Below are 17,607 nucleotides of genomic sequence, written 5' to 3' on the forward strand. Positions count from 1 at the left end.
CGGTGATACCCTACTTTCAGATGGTTTCCCTGGATGGAATATCAGATTACTTACATTCCTAGATAAAACCTGTGCTGAGCCTAGGAAGAAAGGCCCACATAAGGGCAAAGATGGGTGTACGTCGCAGTAGAAGGTGGTAATTGAAGAGACTGTATCTAGCCACACAAATGCTGTGCTGTCCTGAGGCGTGCTGCAGCCTGCAGGTCACTTCTATGTGGTTGGTAAATCATTTATCCTCTGAGCACCTTTAAAAACAAATGGGATCTAAGGACGTTACTATCACATGCATTTCACTATTCACTGAAGTGAAGTGAAACTGCTGACAGTAATTCCAATTAGATGCTTACTAGCTAGATTACATCTAAGCAAAGCTTGACATCTGCTGCTCAGACTGTTTCTATGACGGCAATGCCAGACACGGGGCCTTGTCTTTGTCTTAGTGCCACCGCAAGCCAAGCCAGAACGATCCCTACGGCCACACCACAGGACCGGCAGCACCTCCCTTGAGGGTCTCGCGCATCGGTACAAACTTTGCAAGGCTCAGCATCTCACTGTCAGGAAGGAGAACACATCCACGTGTTTTTTACATTTTACGGTGTCCTTATTACAAGGAGAAGCTTCACTCTGGGTAAAGCACAAACCCCAACAATACTGGCCTTGCATCCAGAGCACCCATTGGTCAAATGAGACCATGAGACCCAGAAAAAGTCATTTGTTTCAAAAGTCCTACAAACAGTAACTCAGCTTCAGGAATCAGTGTTCAAGTCTGTTAGGAGTTTGACACATGGCAGGAAGCCACTCCTAGTCTCCCTCTCCATCATGAAAATGCTTATTCAAGTCTGTCACATCTATTGGGCAATGTCCTTGGCTCTTCTTTTTTGTTAATTTCTGGCCATTCCTGTGCTTGTGTGTCATCTGTCCCCAATTTAGATGCTTATTTTGCCAAATTGTTTCCATACATACAGATAAATGTCATATGCCTGAAATATCCAAAGGGCATTAGACTTCAATCTGGATATAGACATGCTTTTAAATTGATCATGGTGCCATTTTGTGTACAAAAACTAGAGGTTTTGAAATATTAAAAAAAAAAAAAAGTAGTCCGCTTCTTCCTCTATCCAAAGTAGCAGAAGACATCATTACCCATTTTTACCTGCACAATAATGTAAGCCAGTTCTCACTACTTCTGTTTAAGGACATGTTGCACTTATTTAGACTTTTGAAAAGGGAGGTGGGAGTTTCATTTGTCTAAGTCATACAAAGCAGCAACTTCTGAACACATCAGGGTCACCAGAATAATTCTGGGGAGAGCGCAACCACTGCAGCCTGAGGAACATCAGCAACCTGTTGGAAAGAAGCAGAGTGCGTTCATTAGGCAGAGACTTCAACAACAGCTGACAGCAAATAAGGGATCTCTTCACGTGGGGACATGCTCTTCATATACTAGCTTATTATTCACTTAAGGGCAGCCACTGGTGGCATGAGCATTGTGACTTAATTAGAACACAGTATTCCACAACACATATGAGAGATAGGGATTTATTTCCCCTGTTAGTTTGGAGGAAAGGAGGTAGGGATCTTTTCCTGGAGAAACTTTTCATGAATGTATCTTTCTATTGTTAATATTAAGTGTTACATCAAGAGTACATACACATTCACAACATCATATTTCACACAATTTTATTTATAAAATTGTAATTATCTAACAAATTGCATATAAAATGATTTACTTCAAGTAAATACAGAATACTGCACAACTATTAAAACTATTGTATTGTCCATCATAAGTGTATTAAAACATTCCTAAAAAATGCCTCTATTAAAAAACAAAAACCCAAGAACACAAGTAGCATGACCAAGACCATTTTCAATAGCTTAAAATGAATTACCAGGAAGTTGCATTAACTTCCTAAGTAGACTCCAGTTACATCCATTGAGATCAGCATGTGATACAATACCACAGTCTAATGCTAAAGATGACAAGTAATACATTATGCACCTGATCTATGCTTTTCTCCTACACTGAAGGGAACCAGTCTGAACTCAGAAAACTAAAGCTCAAGTCAAACTCTACTGGGCATGCAGTTCTGTTATAGCAATACTTTCAATTGGTATGTGTAGTTGGCTTTTACAATCAATTTTACAACTGATAAAAAAGGAACACAAGAGAATACATTCGTATAAAAAGGAATGATACACAAAGGGTAAATATTGACACCTTGCTGTACACCTTCAGATGAACCAGAGAGAAAGATTCAGCTGGAACTAATCTGGAATATACATATCAGAAACAGCTCTGAGTCACAAACCCAAATTCCTGATCTCCCCAGAGCTCAAGGTCCATCTCTACTATGTACACAGCGTGAACATGAACACACATACAGATGGAGTTTTTTATTAACACATTTATATTGCCAAAACACAGAAGACAACTAGCAGTGCTGCCTCGTGCACGCTAGTAGTACAACACTTCTTCTTATACTGCATGTTAAGGGAGACAGATGTTTTTATTTCTTTTTTTCAAGTGGCAAGATTTGGTAGCTAATAGATCAGAGAAGTATTATTTCATTTGTTTTAGACAGTTTCATCACCTGTTACAAGTATCTGAAAAAGATTCAGAGAAAAAACAAAAAGGGAGGAACTGGAATTGGAACATTCAGCAGTGCTTGACACCTTTTGAGGTCTCATCTCCTTCCTAGGTATTTGCAGAACTGCTACTTCAATGCACCCAAAAGACATAACACAGCAAGAAGGGAAACAGAATCAAAAATTCAGACAATAGTTTCTCTCATAACCAACCATATTAATCAAGACCAATTTTAACAAGGGCATCTCTAAAGTAGTAGAAACACAGATTGATGTCCAGGACAGTTCTTATAGCACCATGTTTAGTCCTGCCACAAGTGATGGCAACCTCCCAAACTGGTAGGAGGTGCTGCCACCAACCCTCCACTTTACAGTCTAATGCTGTTCTAATGCCAAGCAGCAAAGGGAAAAGGCAAGGGAGGCCCTGCCACTAGCCAGAGCCCAAAGGGCTGGCCAGGGCTTCACCTTGCACAGGTGCAGCCACCCACCCACTGGGCAGACATGCGAGCACAGGCTGAGGTGCTCCTGCTGCTCCATCAGGGCGAGGGACAGCCCGGACAACCACTCGGGATTCACCAGCAAACTCTCCCGGTGGACACCTTTCCTATCCATAATGAACACTTTCAGGATGAAAAGCAGTCATGTGCAAGAATCATTTAATCTGCATGCTACTATTTACATTTCAAACACTATTTACACACGAGAACTACAATGAGCATCTCTCTCAAAGGGGAGAGAAGAAGGCTTTCGGGACAGAGTACACTTGAGCAAGCACCCCCACAGCTTGAAACTCTAAGGGGCACAATCAAAATTATGGATGTTAAGCAAAGAGATCCTACTGCTACCTTAACAGACAGAGATGAATCAAACATTTGTCCATTAGGCTATTAATCAAAAAAAAAAAAAAAAAACCACAAAACCCCAAACAACAGAAAGGCCTGTGAATACAGAGGGTATTTAGAAAGCAGAGGAGCAAGGACTGTGATGCCCTCTGGCAGGGCTCAATGGGATATATGGAAATAGCTTTAAAGCCAGGGCTGCTGCTGAGCTACCAGACTCCTCATTAGCAATGCCACTACTCCACAAGAATCACCCAGCAAACAGAGCTGTTTCACACTCCGTAAGCCTGACAACAAATTTCTGAACAACTACTGCACATTAAAGATAATTAGACTGATCTCTGAACCCACATCTAACCCCACCACCACACCAGGCAGGCTAGAAATTGCCATGGAGTCCTAGCACCTACCATATCTTATTGCTTTAGACACTGAGCCCTTGCAGCCAGCAGTTGTGCTTTATTCGCAGCTCACCTGAACTTTACAAAGTTTCCTGAAAGAAAGTTTGCTTGTATTTGGCAGGCTCTGACACTAATACATCAATTTCCAAGGCCTCCCACAAGCTTTCCAAACTGGACACCTAAGCTGCTGAGAAGCTGCTGATGGGACATTTCTAGGACACCTTACCTGATCTGTAGACAAAAAACATGTGGGATTTAAATGTGTAACATAGACAGCTAATCCTAAACATTGAGTGCACATCCATCAAACAACTGCAAAAATGAGTAAATAAGTATCTCTTGGAAATGAGGGAGGGAAAAGGATCCACATCTGCAGCAATAAAGACAAGCTCTAGAAAAATAAGTTATTTAGTGGTTTTTGTAAGAACAGTCAGTCATTCTGGGATTCAGCAGAAGTGTTGCACATTTGTGAGTAGACGTGCAAGTTGCGAGAACAAGATTTGCTCAGCTTGGAGCATTTACCCTCCTATCAGTGTGACACTGCCAACAGCACAGCCAGCAGACTGGAACTCAGAGAACAGCATGACAAGACAGAAGGCCAATACAGTACAACTGCAGAGATTCAAGTAGAAGAATGAAGCTATCTTCAGAAGCTCAGAGCAGCAACAGCAGAATTCAAGATCAGTGGCAACAAGGAATGTTTCTGTAATTAGGCTTTTTGTTTTCCCTCCAAACCAAAGCCCAGGATCACAATCAAGGCTCTTTGGTGGAGGGGTTATTTCCTCAACCCCGCTTCCCTGATTCCTCCCTGCACCATTTTGTCTCAGTGCAGCAACACTGGTGCTGATGATCTGTCTGTCCTGCAACTATCAGGCAAAATAGTATGTCCCTCTGGGGAAAAACAACCAGTAACTCCTCAAGTTGAGGAGTGGCTAAGAAAAAGATAACACTGTGCTGAGGTGGAACCAACTTTATTAAGGACAGTGAATTATAATTGCTTTGAAAGGCTTTAAAAAAATACTCTGAGTCATGGCTGGCCTTTAACAGCAGATACCAAGGGATATGGAGGCTGCCTGATTCAGAGCCAGTCAGTGGGAGTTAACCAGAAGAGGATGAGGTAATGCTCAAAGATGGGAGGACAATGGGTCTGTCTGAGGCATCTGTGAAGCACCAGCATGCCCATCTCCAGCCTTCAGAGGGGAGGAAAAACTGTGGCCAACTAAAGCACAGAAAGCCAAATGTGCAAGGGTACATATATTCATTTGTTTAACAGTCGCAGGACCAGAAAGGGCCTTAAGAGGTCATCAGATCAGCCTTCTATTTATCCCCCACAACAAGGAAACTTTGAAAGCAACGTATTCCTCTCTTCTACTCCACATGCCTCCTATTTTAGGAAACTCAACTGAGAAAGATGTTACATTCTTACAAAGAGGTGCTACACTCCCTTTGCAGCTGTCTGACCAAAGCAGCACCACAGCTTGCAGGACTGGTATAGGAGATACTGAGAAGGGTCATAAAACAAGCTCAATTTATACAAAGTGCAATAAACTACCCAAGGCATGGTCAGGTCTTTAAGTTCACTATTATTAGTGAAGAAGAACAAATCAAAAGCGCTAAGCTGGATGGAGCCTGATCTAAGTCTTTTGTCACTATTTGTGCTTTTTTCCATATTCTGCTTTCTTGTGTCCAATTCAAAAGGGTCTGTCTTAGCTGATCCTAATAAATGCTTCTATTTTAAGACTGTTATTCTGTTGCTTCAAGAAAGCTCTTTGTTGCCTTTAGAGCGGGAAAGGGAGACACATCCCCATAGCATGGATTCGTTCACTGGAGGTAAGCATTTACTCTGGCAAAAACTGTTCTCTCCAACTTCCAAGAGAATGGGATATATGATCTTTCCATAATCACATGCATTTATCAATAAATAAGTTTGGATTAGACTGTATTAAAACATATGCACATATTTAAAGCACTGGAGTGTCACAGATTCTTATTCCACAGCTCATGCAAGTAAAAAGAATTAAAGAAAAGTAAAAGAAAAAAGAAAGACCAAAGCCCCAACTAGGAACAGACCAAAGAAACAAGCTTCGCATGAGTATGTCAAAGCATTAATATTAGTGAGATCCCTAAATACATTAGGTTACACTAAATTTCAGAGAAACAAAAGGTTTTGCCATATCAGATACATAAGTTTCAATTTTTTTTAAGTTAATATATAATTCATTCTTTGAATATTATTCTTCACTTGGACCCAACATCCACACTGCTTTCATACATTTATACAGTTATATCCCATCCTTGCCTTAAGAGACTGATATCCAAAGGTATGGCAGCAACCCTTGTTTGTCAAATATAAAACTCCTTTCCCTTCATACAACAGTGGAGAAGGAAAAAAGATCTTGACAAAATTAAGCAATTCTCCCTGTTGCTGATTCCAACCTCAAAGTACTACAGGGAGATGGTTGGGAGCTTGCATAAAAAAAAAATTTCCCTTGTTTTAAAAACAATTTTTTTTACTGTACAATAGATGCATAGAAAGTTGCTTCCTGCTTCATGGGTTTAGGCCTGTAGCTATGTTTAGCTGTGAAAACAAGAAGATTGTTCCTTTACAGAGTGGTGAGGAGATAGACCATCTCAGGAATATTTGGCAGCTATCAAAGAGCTCATGACATGAAGAATAAACAGCATATCCACAGACTACAACAATGCAACTCTGTCTCACTGAATACACCAATTTAAAAAAGTGTCCACTTGTTACTCAAAATCAAGAATACAGTAGAGATTCACGGCTCAACAGCTTTCAAAGTGGTGGTTTAAAAGAAAAAAAAAATTGTCAGTGAGCAGCAGATTTTCAATAGCCCACTCTTCTCTCCCCCACCCCAAAGAAACATGAGTTCACTGCAGTATCAGGAACTTAGACTTGAGACTACTCGGGAGAGAAGGCTTCCCTGTCACCCATGTCCATACAGCTTGGTGTCGGAGTGACACACTGGAGGTTTCAGAGGGTTTCGGTTGTCCAGTGTCTTGTTGTGGTTACTTCAGCAGTTTTACCAGCTGGCTCTGACAGCCTCAATGTCACTAACCAAATTCTGGGCTAAGCATATCCCAAATATCTGGAAGAGACAACAGTTTATTCATTTGGAGCATAAGACAACTCTTTTCACATAGGCAAACTCCTTAGGTTATACAGAATTTAGATATGAAAGAAACAACAGAGGTAGAAATTAAATTAACAGTAAGTGTTGGAAGAAGTAAGAATATTGCAGAACTCCTGTAACACCAGTATTTTTATAGTCACAGCGGGTTGCAGTTAATTAACAGTTCTAGTCTTGTTTCAAAGCGACCCTAAAGGCTCTCTGCTGCTCATTTAAGCACCACTGGAAACAGTAGGTCTGTACAGGCTTAAAAATCTCTACCTAAGCTTTATCTAACAGATGTTAGTTTTGACCTGCTGAAAGCTGAGAAGAAAAAAATGCATCCCTGTAGATAAAAATTAAATATTCCTTAATACAAAGAAAGCCTCAAACATTTAGTTCCCACTGCTAAAATCCATGAACAGGCAACTGACAGTGCATTTCCAGTTCTCATATACAGTTTCCCCCTGTCATATATTCACTTTATCTTTTATTCCTCTGTGCAACTCATTACATGGAACATGATGTTTACCTGCAGTAATGCTATCCCAATGAATATACCAGCAACTATGGTAAGGTTGTCCTGCAACCATTTCTCAAACTGAGGGACACAGCCTTTAGTGTAGATAACAATCTGCTGATCAACTTCCTGCCAAGGAGAAGAGGGAAGAAAATAGAGATAATTACATTCAACTACACCATCAGTAGAATAATCTCCTCTCGAAACAGGGATTCGGATCCTTAACATACCACATTAAGGTAAAGAAAAAAAAGCTTACTGGTTTTTGCCTTGCATCATAGCCACACTGAGTATTAATAACATCTTCCTAGAAAAGAGAGAGAGAGAGAGAAGAGAGGCAATCAGTAAAATGTCTCCCAAACACGTTCTTCCAGCTCCCTGGAGTTGGTCCTGTATGTAATAAGACAATCACCCAGACTTTGGTTAGCATATTGCTTTAATAAAAAAAACCTTCCTCCTTCACTCTGCACTATTAATTATTCACAGCAAACAAGAGCACAAGGTCAAAAAACTTTTTATCTCCCAAGTCAGCAAGCTGGGAAAACCAGCCCTCCACTTGGGTGAACTCCATGTTCCAGATACAAGCATTTAGTAGTCAAAGTAAAGGGACTAGAGACCATCTATGTTAAAACCTTCTGCTGAAAACGTTTTGTCTGTACTAAAAAATATGCCAAGAGTACTGTTATCATTTTCAGGGTTCAGTCTGTGCAGAATGAAGAGGTGACAAGGGGCAGTTCTGTTGCAGAAGCTGCAAGTTCTTTCTGAGAATGTCTGTAGAAATATGTACAGTATCTAGTTCATTTCCAAAACCATGAAAGAAAAAAGAACAGATGGAGTAATATGTTCTTACTGCCTGTTCTTTCTTATAGGAGCTTGATACCAATGGGAAAGGAGGGTTTTTGCCTACTCCCTTTCCTTTAGTACACCCAAAGCACAGGTAATAAAATAGGCTCTGGCAGACTTTCCCTAGTGAACAAGTGCTTCCCATTGGCAGCTTAAGCTGTGTGCTTACTTTGTATACAGTTATTTCATGGTAATAAAATGAAGCATGAAACTTTTGGCATCAGCCACAATGGTAGCAAAATATTAAGTTACTGATTTATCATATAACGACAGTGAGCAGAAGAAGGACTACTCAAGTAAGTGAGAAAATCAGCCAATCTTAGCTAGGTGTACCAAACAGCACAATTTAATCAAATTGTGGGAAGTGAGAAAGGCAGGCAGTCAAGAAATGGATTTTAAAAAGCAGCCATATGGAAAAAAGTATCTCCTATCAGCATGGAAAGCTCCTCTGCTTCCTCACTTTGCAGGAAGTACAACAGGTCACACTCTGTCAGCTGCCCAAACTGGATTCCCTTAATGGACCTTCAAAATTTGAGCTACTTGTATCTCTTAATGAGATGAATGCTTCTGTTCCAGGATCTAAGTGCCACAGACTTCAAGGATGTAAAAGTGCCTAGGATTCTGACAGAGAGATTTTAAGTTTTCTTCCTTGTTCTAAAAGCCTACTTGCTTCATCATTAATGTCTTCTGCCTTTAGCCTTGGAATTTGTTACCCAAAAGAAGGTACGAAAACTGCAATGGAAATAAAAAAAATTTTCTAGACTTGCCTGTACAGGAATTTGGAACACTTCAACCTCCTTAACTTCATCAAAGTCAACTATAGTAGTTTTAAAAGACTTATTTTATCCCACTTTAAACTTACCACTTCCTGATTCAAGCTAAACTAAAAACCATAAGGCATCCATGTAACTGTTTGCATCAGTCCAACACTGAAACCTAATTCTAAAAGAGACAGATCAGCTTTCCCACAGAATAAACCTGTGTGTTATCACTGCAGCTGAACCAACCACAGCTTAGTTAAAATTATTTTAATTGTATGCATGACTTCTAATATTTTCAGTCTTTAAAGGCCATTAAGGTTGTTGTTTCCTTACAGTGAATAAGAATGAGATTTATCTTTAAATTTCTGGTTGCAGCATCACGCCCTAACAAAACGCACAGCCATTTACACAACAGAGAGAGAAAGAGAGAACTTTAGGATGGATTATGTATTTATAGGATTACCTTGTACTGCTGTCACTGCTTTGGTTTTATAACAACTATATTTTTAAAACTGGGTTGTGATGACCTCTGTGTGAGTGGGTAGGCAGAAAGGCAAACAGTAGAGGGAATCCTAAGCATAATGTAATGTTTGAGCCTAACCTACATTTTGTTTTAATATCTCATTAAAACATTTTCAGCTATGTTTGTCAGAAAAATTCAAACTACTGTGAAGACACATTCACTGCAAAGGAACCAGAACCAGCTTGTGCAAGTGGCAGTGCCGTATAAGGAGAGGGGGTGAGCAGCAGCAACTGGATGCCAGCAGCAGTGGCTGCATTGCATTATTAGCAAGGCAGGAAGCACCTGAGGTGCCTTTTGGCAGCTCACCTAACTTCAGTCTGTGCTAGACTAATACATTCAAGGAATTGTAAGTCATTCCAGGTGGAGAAAAAGCCACAGCTGAATTGATAGATAATAAAAGCACTCAAAGCCAGCTTCTTTCAAGCTATATAAAGTCAAATGTATACAGTGCTAGGCACATAACAGTTTCCATGTACACACCCATTCCTGTTCCAAGCTTTTCGCTATTAGTGAACTGATTCCCTATACTTTACCTTGCTCTTCTTAATCATGTCCACATTAGCAATGCATGGCTCCAACATTTTCCACTTAGTGATCCAGAACTATAAATATTTAAAAAGACGTGAAAATTTACTAAAAAGCTGCTCCCGCTACAATTTCTGACCTTTCAAGTCTGATTTCAAGTGACTCTACGACAGGCAGTAATTTTAAAGGTAAAAAAAAGAGTATGTAAAGATATCCATACCCAACTCAAGATTCTAATGCAAACATGCCAGTTCCTCAGGGCACAGACTGTCATTCATTACCGTACCTGGCACAAACTGGGTCAAACTGGCTGCAGCCTCAGGACACTGCATTAAATAATGAATTATACCTCCTTTAAAGTGCCTGATCTTAAGCATTCCTGTTCTAATGAATTTCAATTGAAAGCTTACATCCTTCAACTCATTAAGAGCTTCTCCTTTTTATACTTGCTAAAATTAATACATGTGTTCAGCCAAGCCCATGGTTCTCTCTTTTTAATAAAAGCCACAAAATAAAGACTTAAGTTAGCTTATGATTTTTGATGACTGAAGTAAAGCTAGTGGTAAAGCTGAGCTGCAAAAACAAAAAGAATACAGGTTGGTGAGAAGTCAATTATTATGCACAATCTCCAGAAAAAAAGAAAAAAAAAAAAAAGAAGAAAAATCTTGAAGAGTTATTTACAACTGGAACAGCACACCCATCCTACCCTCTTGACTGTCACTTACAGCAGGGTCTTTAGTACAGCAAGAGAATGGCACACCACAGCGCTCTCGACTCGCGTTGGAATCTGTACAATTGAAGTAAATATTAAGGTTCCAGTCATCGGCTCCAAAAGCCCCACAGCACTGCCACTAAAACAAAAAAGGAAGAGCTTCTTAAATTTCAGAACAAAAATCTTAGCATTAGTAACATGCATCATTGCTGCCAGTTTCCCTCTAGCTTTCAAAGCAAAATCTGAGACTCCCACTGCTTTCATTGAAGCTGGCTTTTTTTTGCTTGGTTGGGGTTGTCATTTTTTAAAACACCATTCCAGACCTGTAAGTTGCTCCAAAGTTATCATGTGATTCAAGTTATGTTCACACCCTGCTATGCTGCTCTCTGGAGAGAAACCCGTGGGTGAGCTGATAAGCCTACACAATACCACAAAGTTGCACAGGCCCACAAACTCAGGCCTGAGGGACAGTTAGAGCCAAGAGTACAATATTCTGTCCAGTCTAATGGGCCCTGGATTTTCAAAAAAAACAAGCTCCAAGGGCTACACTGGTACAGCTACTCCTTTTGCCAGTTTGGGGGAACTTTGCCTGGGTGTGCATCGGACAGTGTGAACACATTGTTCCCTGAGCATCACACACTGCACAATTAACACCTCTACTACTGAATTCTTCAAAGAGTATATCTGCCAAAAGGCAGGCTTAGTCTCTGGCAAAACATGTTGAACACACAAGGAATTGGTGTGCTTTGCTGAACATACACAGAATGGACTGGAGATCAGTGAAGCACTGATGGTTTACAGCATTTAAGGAGCTACACCAATGAACTCATCTGTGTCAACTTTAAAAAAAAGGTAAAATTTAAAACCTCACAAACAAACCACATTTTTTGAAGTGGTGGAATAGCAATTCTCTTTTTCTAGATGTAGCACAGTTCTCTTTGCAATACCTGAACATGTAGTCTACATGCACTATCTCTACTGGTTGAAGAAGTAACTCGCTCTCACAACTTGCGCTGGCCCTGGCTTATCTGCTGAGTGCTAATCCAGTTAGGAGAGGAAGCTTTAGGTAGTGACTGCAAAATTGGACTGTAGCCTTTGGCTGCATACAAGTGGACCACTGCTTTCAGACTGTGGTGACCTCTGACCTTCTCGCAAAAGATTCAAAACAGTGCAAGGATCCAAATCCTGTTACTTACCATTCTTCCCCCCAGGCATGGAGAAGCAAATCAAGCATTGAAACTATTTTAATTGCAGAACGTTCAAAAATCAGGAAACATGAATTCAACCAACACTTAACTATGTTAGCCACAGAGTGCCAAATTCAAAGAGGACTTCATCAAAACAGGCCAGAACTGAGTACTGAAGAGGGAAGGTATTGGCACACCTTGTGTGCTGAAGTCAACGCAAGACTTCTTCACACACACTGATAAATTACAGAGCTTAACCTGCACAAACAGGTGCACCACTGGTTTCACCCTTCCCTCCCAAGCACAGACGTGGCATCACTTAGAGATGTCCTACAAGAACTCTACAAGTGTCCCACTTCATTAGGCTAATTCCATTAAGTCAAATTCAGAAGAAATAACATTGTAGTTTCATTTGGACCAACTAAATACCTCTGCCACTCTGCAGTGCGGTGTAGCACAGCAAATGTTGCTAAAACCGCAACAACATTCATCTTAGGACCAAATCAAGCTTAGAAAAGGAATAACTTCTTAAACAGATGTGATAGCTTCTACAACAAAATACTTTAACTTTGTGCATTTGACACACTATCTCTAAGTCTTCAAGAAAAGCCACCCCAACTGTCCATCTTGTTTTACTCATTCGTGCATCAATAAAGCCACTTTTCACAGGTGCTGTATGTTTGCAGAAGTTCTGTAAAGACAAATATACATATATTCAAAAGTATTATATGCTAGAATATTTCTGTTGCTCTTGAAGAAACAAAACAGATTGAAAGTAAAAAATAAGAGCAGGTATTTCTTAAAAGTAAGCTTTACCAAAAAAATAAACATAGTCCAACTTACATATTCCTGTGTGAAGTCTATGAGGTTTTGTAAATCAATGTCATCTCGGTATGCTCTGATGTTGTTGTTTATAAAGAAATACAGCTGGTCCTTTATCCAGTCTTTGAAAACAAATGCTAGAACACCAGCAGTGAGCTCCAAGAAGAAAATAATTCCAAGAAATACAGAGAACTACAAAGAAAATAAAAAAGGCTAAAATTATTTTACTTTCTGATCAGAAACTTTTTCAAAGCTCACAATTATATCCAGTGATAATGCTTTATCTGTTTCAGTGCAAGTTCAAGCCATTTTGGCACACAGGAAATTTTAAATGAAAAACACACCATTTTCATTGGAGCTGTAGTACAGAAATCTTAATTCTATTCTAACAAATAATAAAAATGCTAACAAATGTCCAAACCTTGGACGTTTCACCAAGATTTTCAAAGCGATCAGAGAGAATTCACTGTAAATTTCAAGAGACGGCCAGTCACCACCACATGTAGGGCCCTTGAAAACCCATTTTAAATTTCTACATAGGCACTACATTTCAGAGGGCATAAACAACCAGCAGTGCCAGTAAAATGCTTTCTACGTGACTTTTGCTTTAGATCCTCTCACTGGCAAAGCTTCGTCTAAGCAGACAAAGCAGAAATTGGTAACAGCAGAAATTAATTAATGACTAAGTCGGAGCAGAATGTCTATGAAATGACTCACATCCACATTAAAACTAAATGAGGCTGCTATGATTAATGCAAATGCAATGGAGGCCAAAGGCATTACTAACGATCTGCCACTTTCTCTAAGCATTTCCACTGAGTCTACACTGTTTTAAACCACACAGGGGTCCTGGTATACTGGAAGTCCATCCCCTTTGCAACTGTGCCTTTTGAGTTTTATTTTAATATGCTCTCTGTGTGTGTTCAGATGCATTTTTAATTTCTGCTGCAGCTGCTGTATGGGAAGCTATTTCTGGTAGAGCAGATGGGTTCATTTTAGGCAAGCTAAGAGAAGCAAGGAAGAAGAAAAAAAAAGTGTTACAAGCTGCTTTATAAATGCCACAAGAACTGTGACTCTCAATTGCCTCCTCCCCTTATACAACATGTCTGTGGGAGCCAAATGTGTCACTTGGAGGCAGTTATTTCACTGGAAGCTTTTCCATGTATATATTAACAGTTAATGGTTATGAAGACACAACTACCACCCAGGCTGTGCCCACCTCTGGAAATGGGAGTGGTGGATGAAAGAATCTTTTTTATTACAAATCTTCAATTTACCTAAAAGGGAACATGATACTGTTACCCTCATCTTCACAGGAGGAGGTCTTTCAAAATATAGAACCCAGCTACTTAGCTATAGAAGTTCAGTGTACTGAGGTACCTTTGCATGTCAGCAGCTCCTTCCCTAACCAACAATCCAGCCCAGAGTTCAAGAAAACTCCCATTTTCTTTATGCATCCCAGACACATTCTCCTCCTCCTCTTCTTCTCAGGCCCCAGCATTGAAAGCAATGAAGCCTTTTCCAATTAGCTGAATGGCACAGACTGGGGATATCAGCCAGCAACCCCTCATAATCTACCTCCTCTGTACCATGAAGGGCCCTTGCACAGCCGAAGCCACACGGGTCACATTCACTGCCGTATCTACATCCCTCATATTTCATAAGCAGCTTGCTATGGACTCCAAGTTCAACACACAGATTCTCACAAGAAATTTCTCTCTTGTGGCCGGGAAGCAAAATGTTAGGCTACATCCATATCAAAAGCAGTGCTTCCATGATATGATTCTTATCACCAATAGTTCTGAACTTCAACAAAACACAACCAGTAAGCACCAGAGACTGAAGAGCTGTAAAGTGTTAAAAGCTAAGTGCTTTCATGGTACTCTGACACTGGATAACACCTTCCTCTCCAAAATACATTTTAAAAGCTTAACACAGTAAAACAGAACAGAGAACATGGCATGCTGTGTAAATGAGAAATGTCACAGTTGCAAAGGCTACTTACAAATTTGAGAAGAAAAGTGTTTTCTCGTAAAGCTCCAATGCATCCTGCAAATCCCAAAATGAACATTACTCCTCCTACCACTAGGAAGAGCCAAACAGGATCAAAGCCTCCCAGGTCAGTGATGGAGGAGATATTGGACAGCACTCCCTGAGAAAGAGACAATGCCAAGGGATAAAAAGTATGTTCAGCTTTCCATTGCACAAATTCTGCCTGCATTTTTCTTCTTAAAAAAGAAGACTACAGCAAAATAAATGTTCCGCAGCACAGCAAGAAAACACAATTAAGAAAATCTTTGTATCCCAAAAGAGATAAAAAGTGCCATTACGTGCAATATTTCTGAATCAACATGTGAATAAGTAACAAAATGTTCTTGAAGAATCCTCTGTGAGAAACCCACAGGGCATTTTCTGCTTGTGTAGCTATAAGAAGTAGTCTGTCAGAAACTCAGAATAGATATTTGAACAAAACTCCATCTTATTACCCATGCTGAGATACATTTTATGAATCATATACATCATTTATGTAAACACACAGTTACATGTTATGATAGAAAAAAACAGTTAAAAGCAATAAAACCATATTGAATTTAGCATTTAGGCTCATTATTTACAGCAATTGTCAGATATTAGACATGAGCTCTTAGGTTGCAGCATCTTGCAAAAAAAATTTTTTTTCAACAAATTTCAACAAACTACATATCTGGCCAATTCAACTTCAGGCATCTACAGCGCCAAACCCTCATTCTAGAAATAAAGTATGGCTACTGAATAACTAGTTAGCAGGAAAAAATTGAAAATAATGAAGTCTCTTAGTAGGACGAAAGACAATTCAAGAACTTGTCTTGGGACACGGTTTACACTGACTTAGGGTAGACCTATCATACGTTAAATCACATATGCTGTGTTTCACATATGACAGCACAGTCTGCTTGTAATGCCACTTTTGCCTTAGAAGCAAAGCTTGGGTTGGGACACCAGTAATCCTGAGGAACTATTTTAATTTTTTGAACACATTTTAGGCAGAGTTTGGCTGATGTTGAACAGATAGGTTGTATCAAGCAGCAAGTACAAAGTTTCCTCTATTCCAGTGAGTTTGCACAGGAACAATTACAGTTTCCTAAGGCTTTCTGGCAGAAAAAAAATGCTGAAGTGTCACTATTTCTTCATTCCCCTCCCCAGTGCTGTAGGTCAATGCAAAGCACACTGCTGTGTTTCCTCAAAGAAGCCTGAACCCAGGCTGAGTACTTTGGACTACTGCTTCCTCTAACGCCCGAATGATGCTGTGGCTTGAGAAGCAGCAATAGAGATCTCTACATCTACAGCTCCTCATCTGCAAAACTCTAAGGTTCGTCCTTTTTCTTATTCCTGTTCATATCCCCTTTGTTTCTTTGAAATAGTCCCAAAACAGCAACAATTTAGAGGAAACTTATCATAACCTCATTTCCAGAAGCTTATAGTAACACTGCTAATGATGATCGTTCGCAACTGTGGCTTTAGACCTGTGATTATTATATATATATACACACACATACTCATTTTGAACCACTCAAAACATATCAATTGTCACGTAACCAATATCTCTAACACATTACTTCGTGTATTCTGCAACCACTTTCATAGTTTCCCAAGCAAAACTTGAGCAAGTAGTAAAGACAGTACTCAAAGCTTTTTAATCCTGCAGACAAGGACAGAGTAGACAAAATATACATGTGAATTTCACCAATGCATATATCAAGAAGCCTTAGAAAAGGCTGAAACCCAAAGAAAAATCTTACTACAACCTAATTCTAAAGTATGAACAATAATCCAACAGGATGAATGACATTCTCAAAGCATATTCTTCTCCCTCCTACTACAGCCTGAGGGGGATGAAAAAAAAATTCTTTTTTAATTAAAAAAAAAAATATCACATTCATCACTTTCCTCCTACATCACATACAGTACTAGCCTTACTGTCATTCATTAAAAAAGCAAAAAGAGATGTAAGGAACTATATAACACAACTCAAGCCAGCAATGCTACCAAAGCAAAGCAGAGGGCCCGTCCCTTTTTCTGGTACCATCTATGTGAGAGATGCTACACACCAAGATGAAATGAACACTTACCTGTCATTAACACTTACATCAACTTGTGCAAAAGTTTTTCCACTACTTTTGTTTCATTACATTTGTGATAGAAAAGAAATCCAAGCCAACTTTCTGGCTAAGAATAATAAGCAATATAAACAGGATAATCCAACGACACACAAACCTTTGAAAAAAATCAAGGCCTTGGCCCTACACAAGTCAAGAAGCATGAGCTCTGCCTCAAGGGGAAAAACAACTACTAAAATGATTTCTTCACAAAGTTTTGAAGTCCTTTCCCCTGTGCTTAAATAGTTACCATAAGATGAGAATAAATTCTGCCCTAAAGCAACGACTACTACTCTTTTCTTTTAACATTAGCTGATTTTGGAATTAATGGACTGTGGTGTAGTAGAGTGAAAAAACAGTCACTGGGAAAAAGATGTTTCCTTTGTATTACTTGTATTTACATTAAAAAAAAAAATCAAAAAAAGCTGAAGAGTTAAGTCTCTCTTCATAAGACACTTTGCTTTTCTTTAAAAACAAAGCAACAGAAATAATTCAACAAAAAACTCAAAGCAAACTACTGTGCTAAATCAACTTCTTTCCATATGAAAGTAGGAAAATTCAAATTAAAATAAATCCAAGTAAAATTTCATGGACAATAGTGTTAGAGAAGACAGTCACAAT

At 39.4% G+C, this 17,607-nt stretch overlaps 1 protein-coding gene across 2 annotated transcripts in view; it reads right to left on the minus strand.

The window, feature by feature from the left end:
- Window positions 1-1,663: 1,663 nt before the first annotated feature.
- The window catches only part of TSPAN5 (tetraspanin 5), an 85,236-nt gene continuing 69,292 nt past the window's right edge, over window positions 1,664-17,607 (minus strand). For both annotated transcript variants that reach the window (XM_032110155.1, XM_032110154.1), the window contains 6 exons: window positions 14,856-15,002; window positions 12,872-13,042; window positions 10,855-10,980; window positions 7,737-7,784; window positions 7,490-7,606; window positions 1,664-6,936 (listed from right to left, as the gene is read on the minus strand). In XM_032110155.1, the coding sequence (XP_031966046.1) occupies window positions 6,871-6,936; window positions 7,490-7,606; window positions 7,737-7,784; window positions 10,855-10,980; window positions 12,872-13,042; window positions 14,856-15,002 (675 nt within the window). In that variant the 3' untranslated portion in view covers window positions 1,664-6,870. The remainder of the gene's footprint in view (window positions 6,937-7,489; window positions 7,607-7,736; window positions 7,785-10,854; window positions 10,981-12,871; window positions 13,043-14,855; window positions 15,003-17,607) is intronic.

Source organism: Corvus moneduloides, chromosome 5 (genome assembly GCF_009650955.1).
Source record: "Corvus moneduloides isolate bCorMon1 chromosome 5, bCorMon1.pri, whole genome shotgun sequence".
Taxonomy (NCBI): Eukaryota; Metazoa; Chordata; class Aves; order Passeriformes; family Corvidae; genus Corvus; species Corvus moneduloides.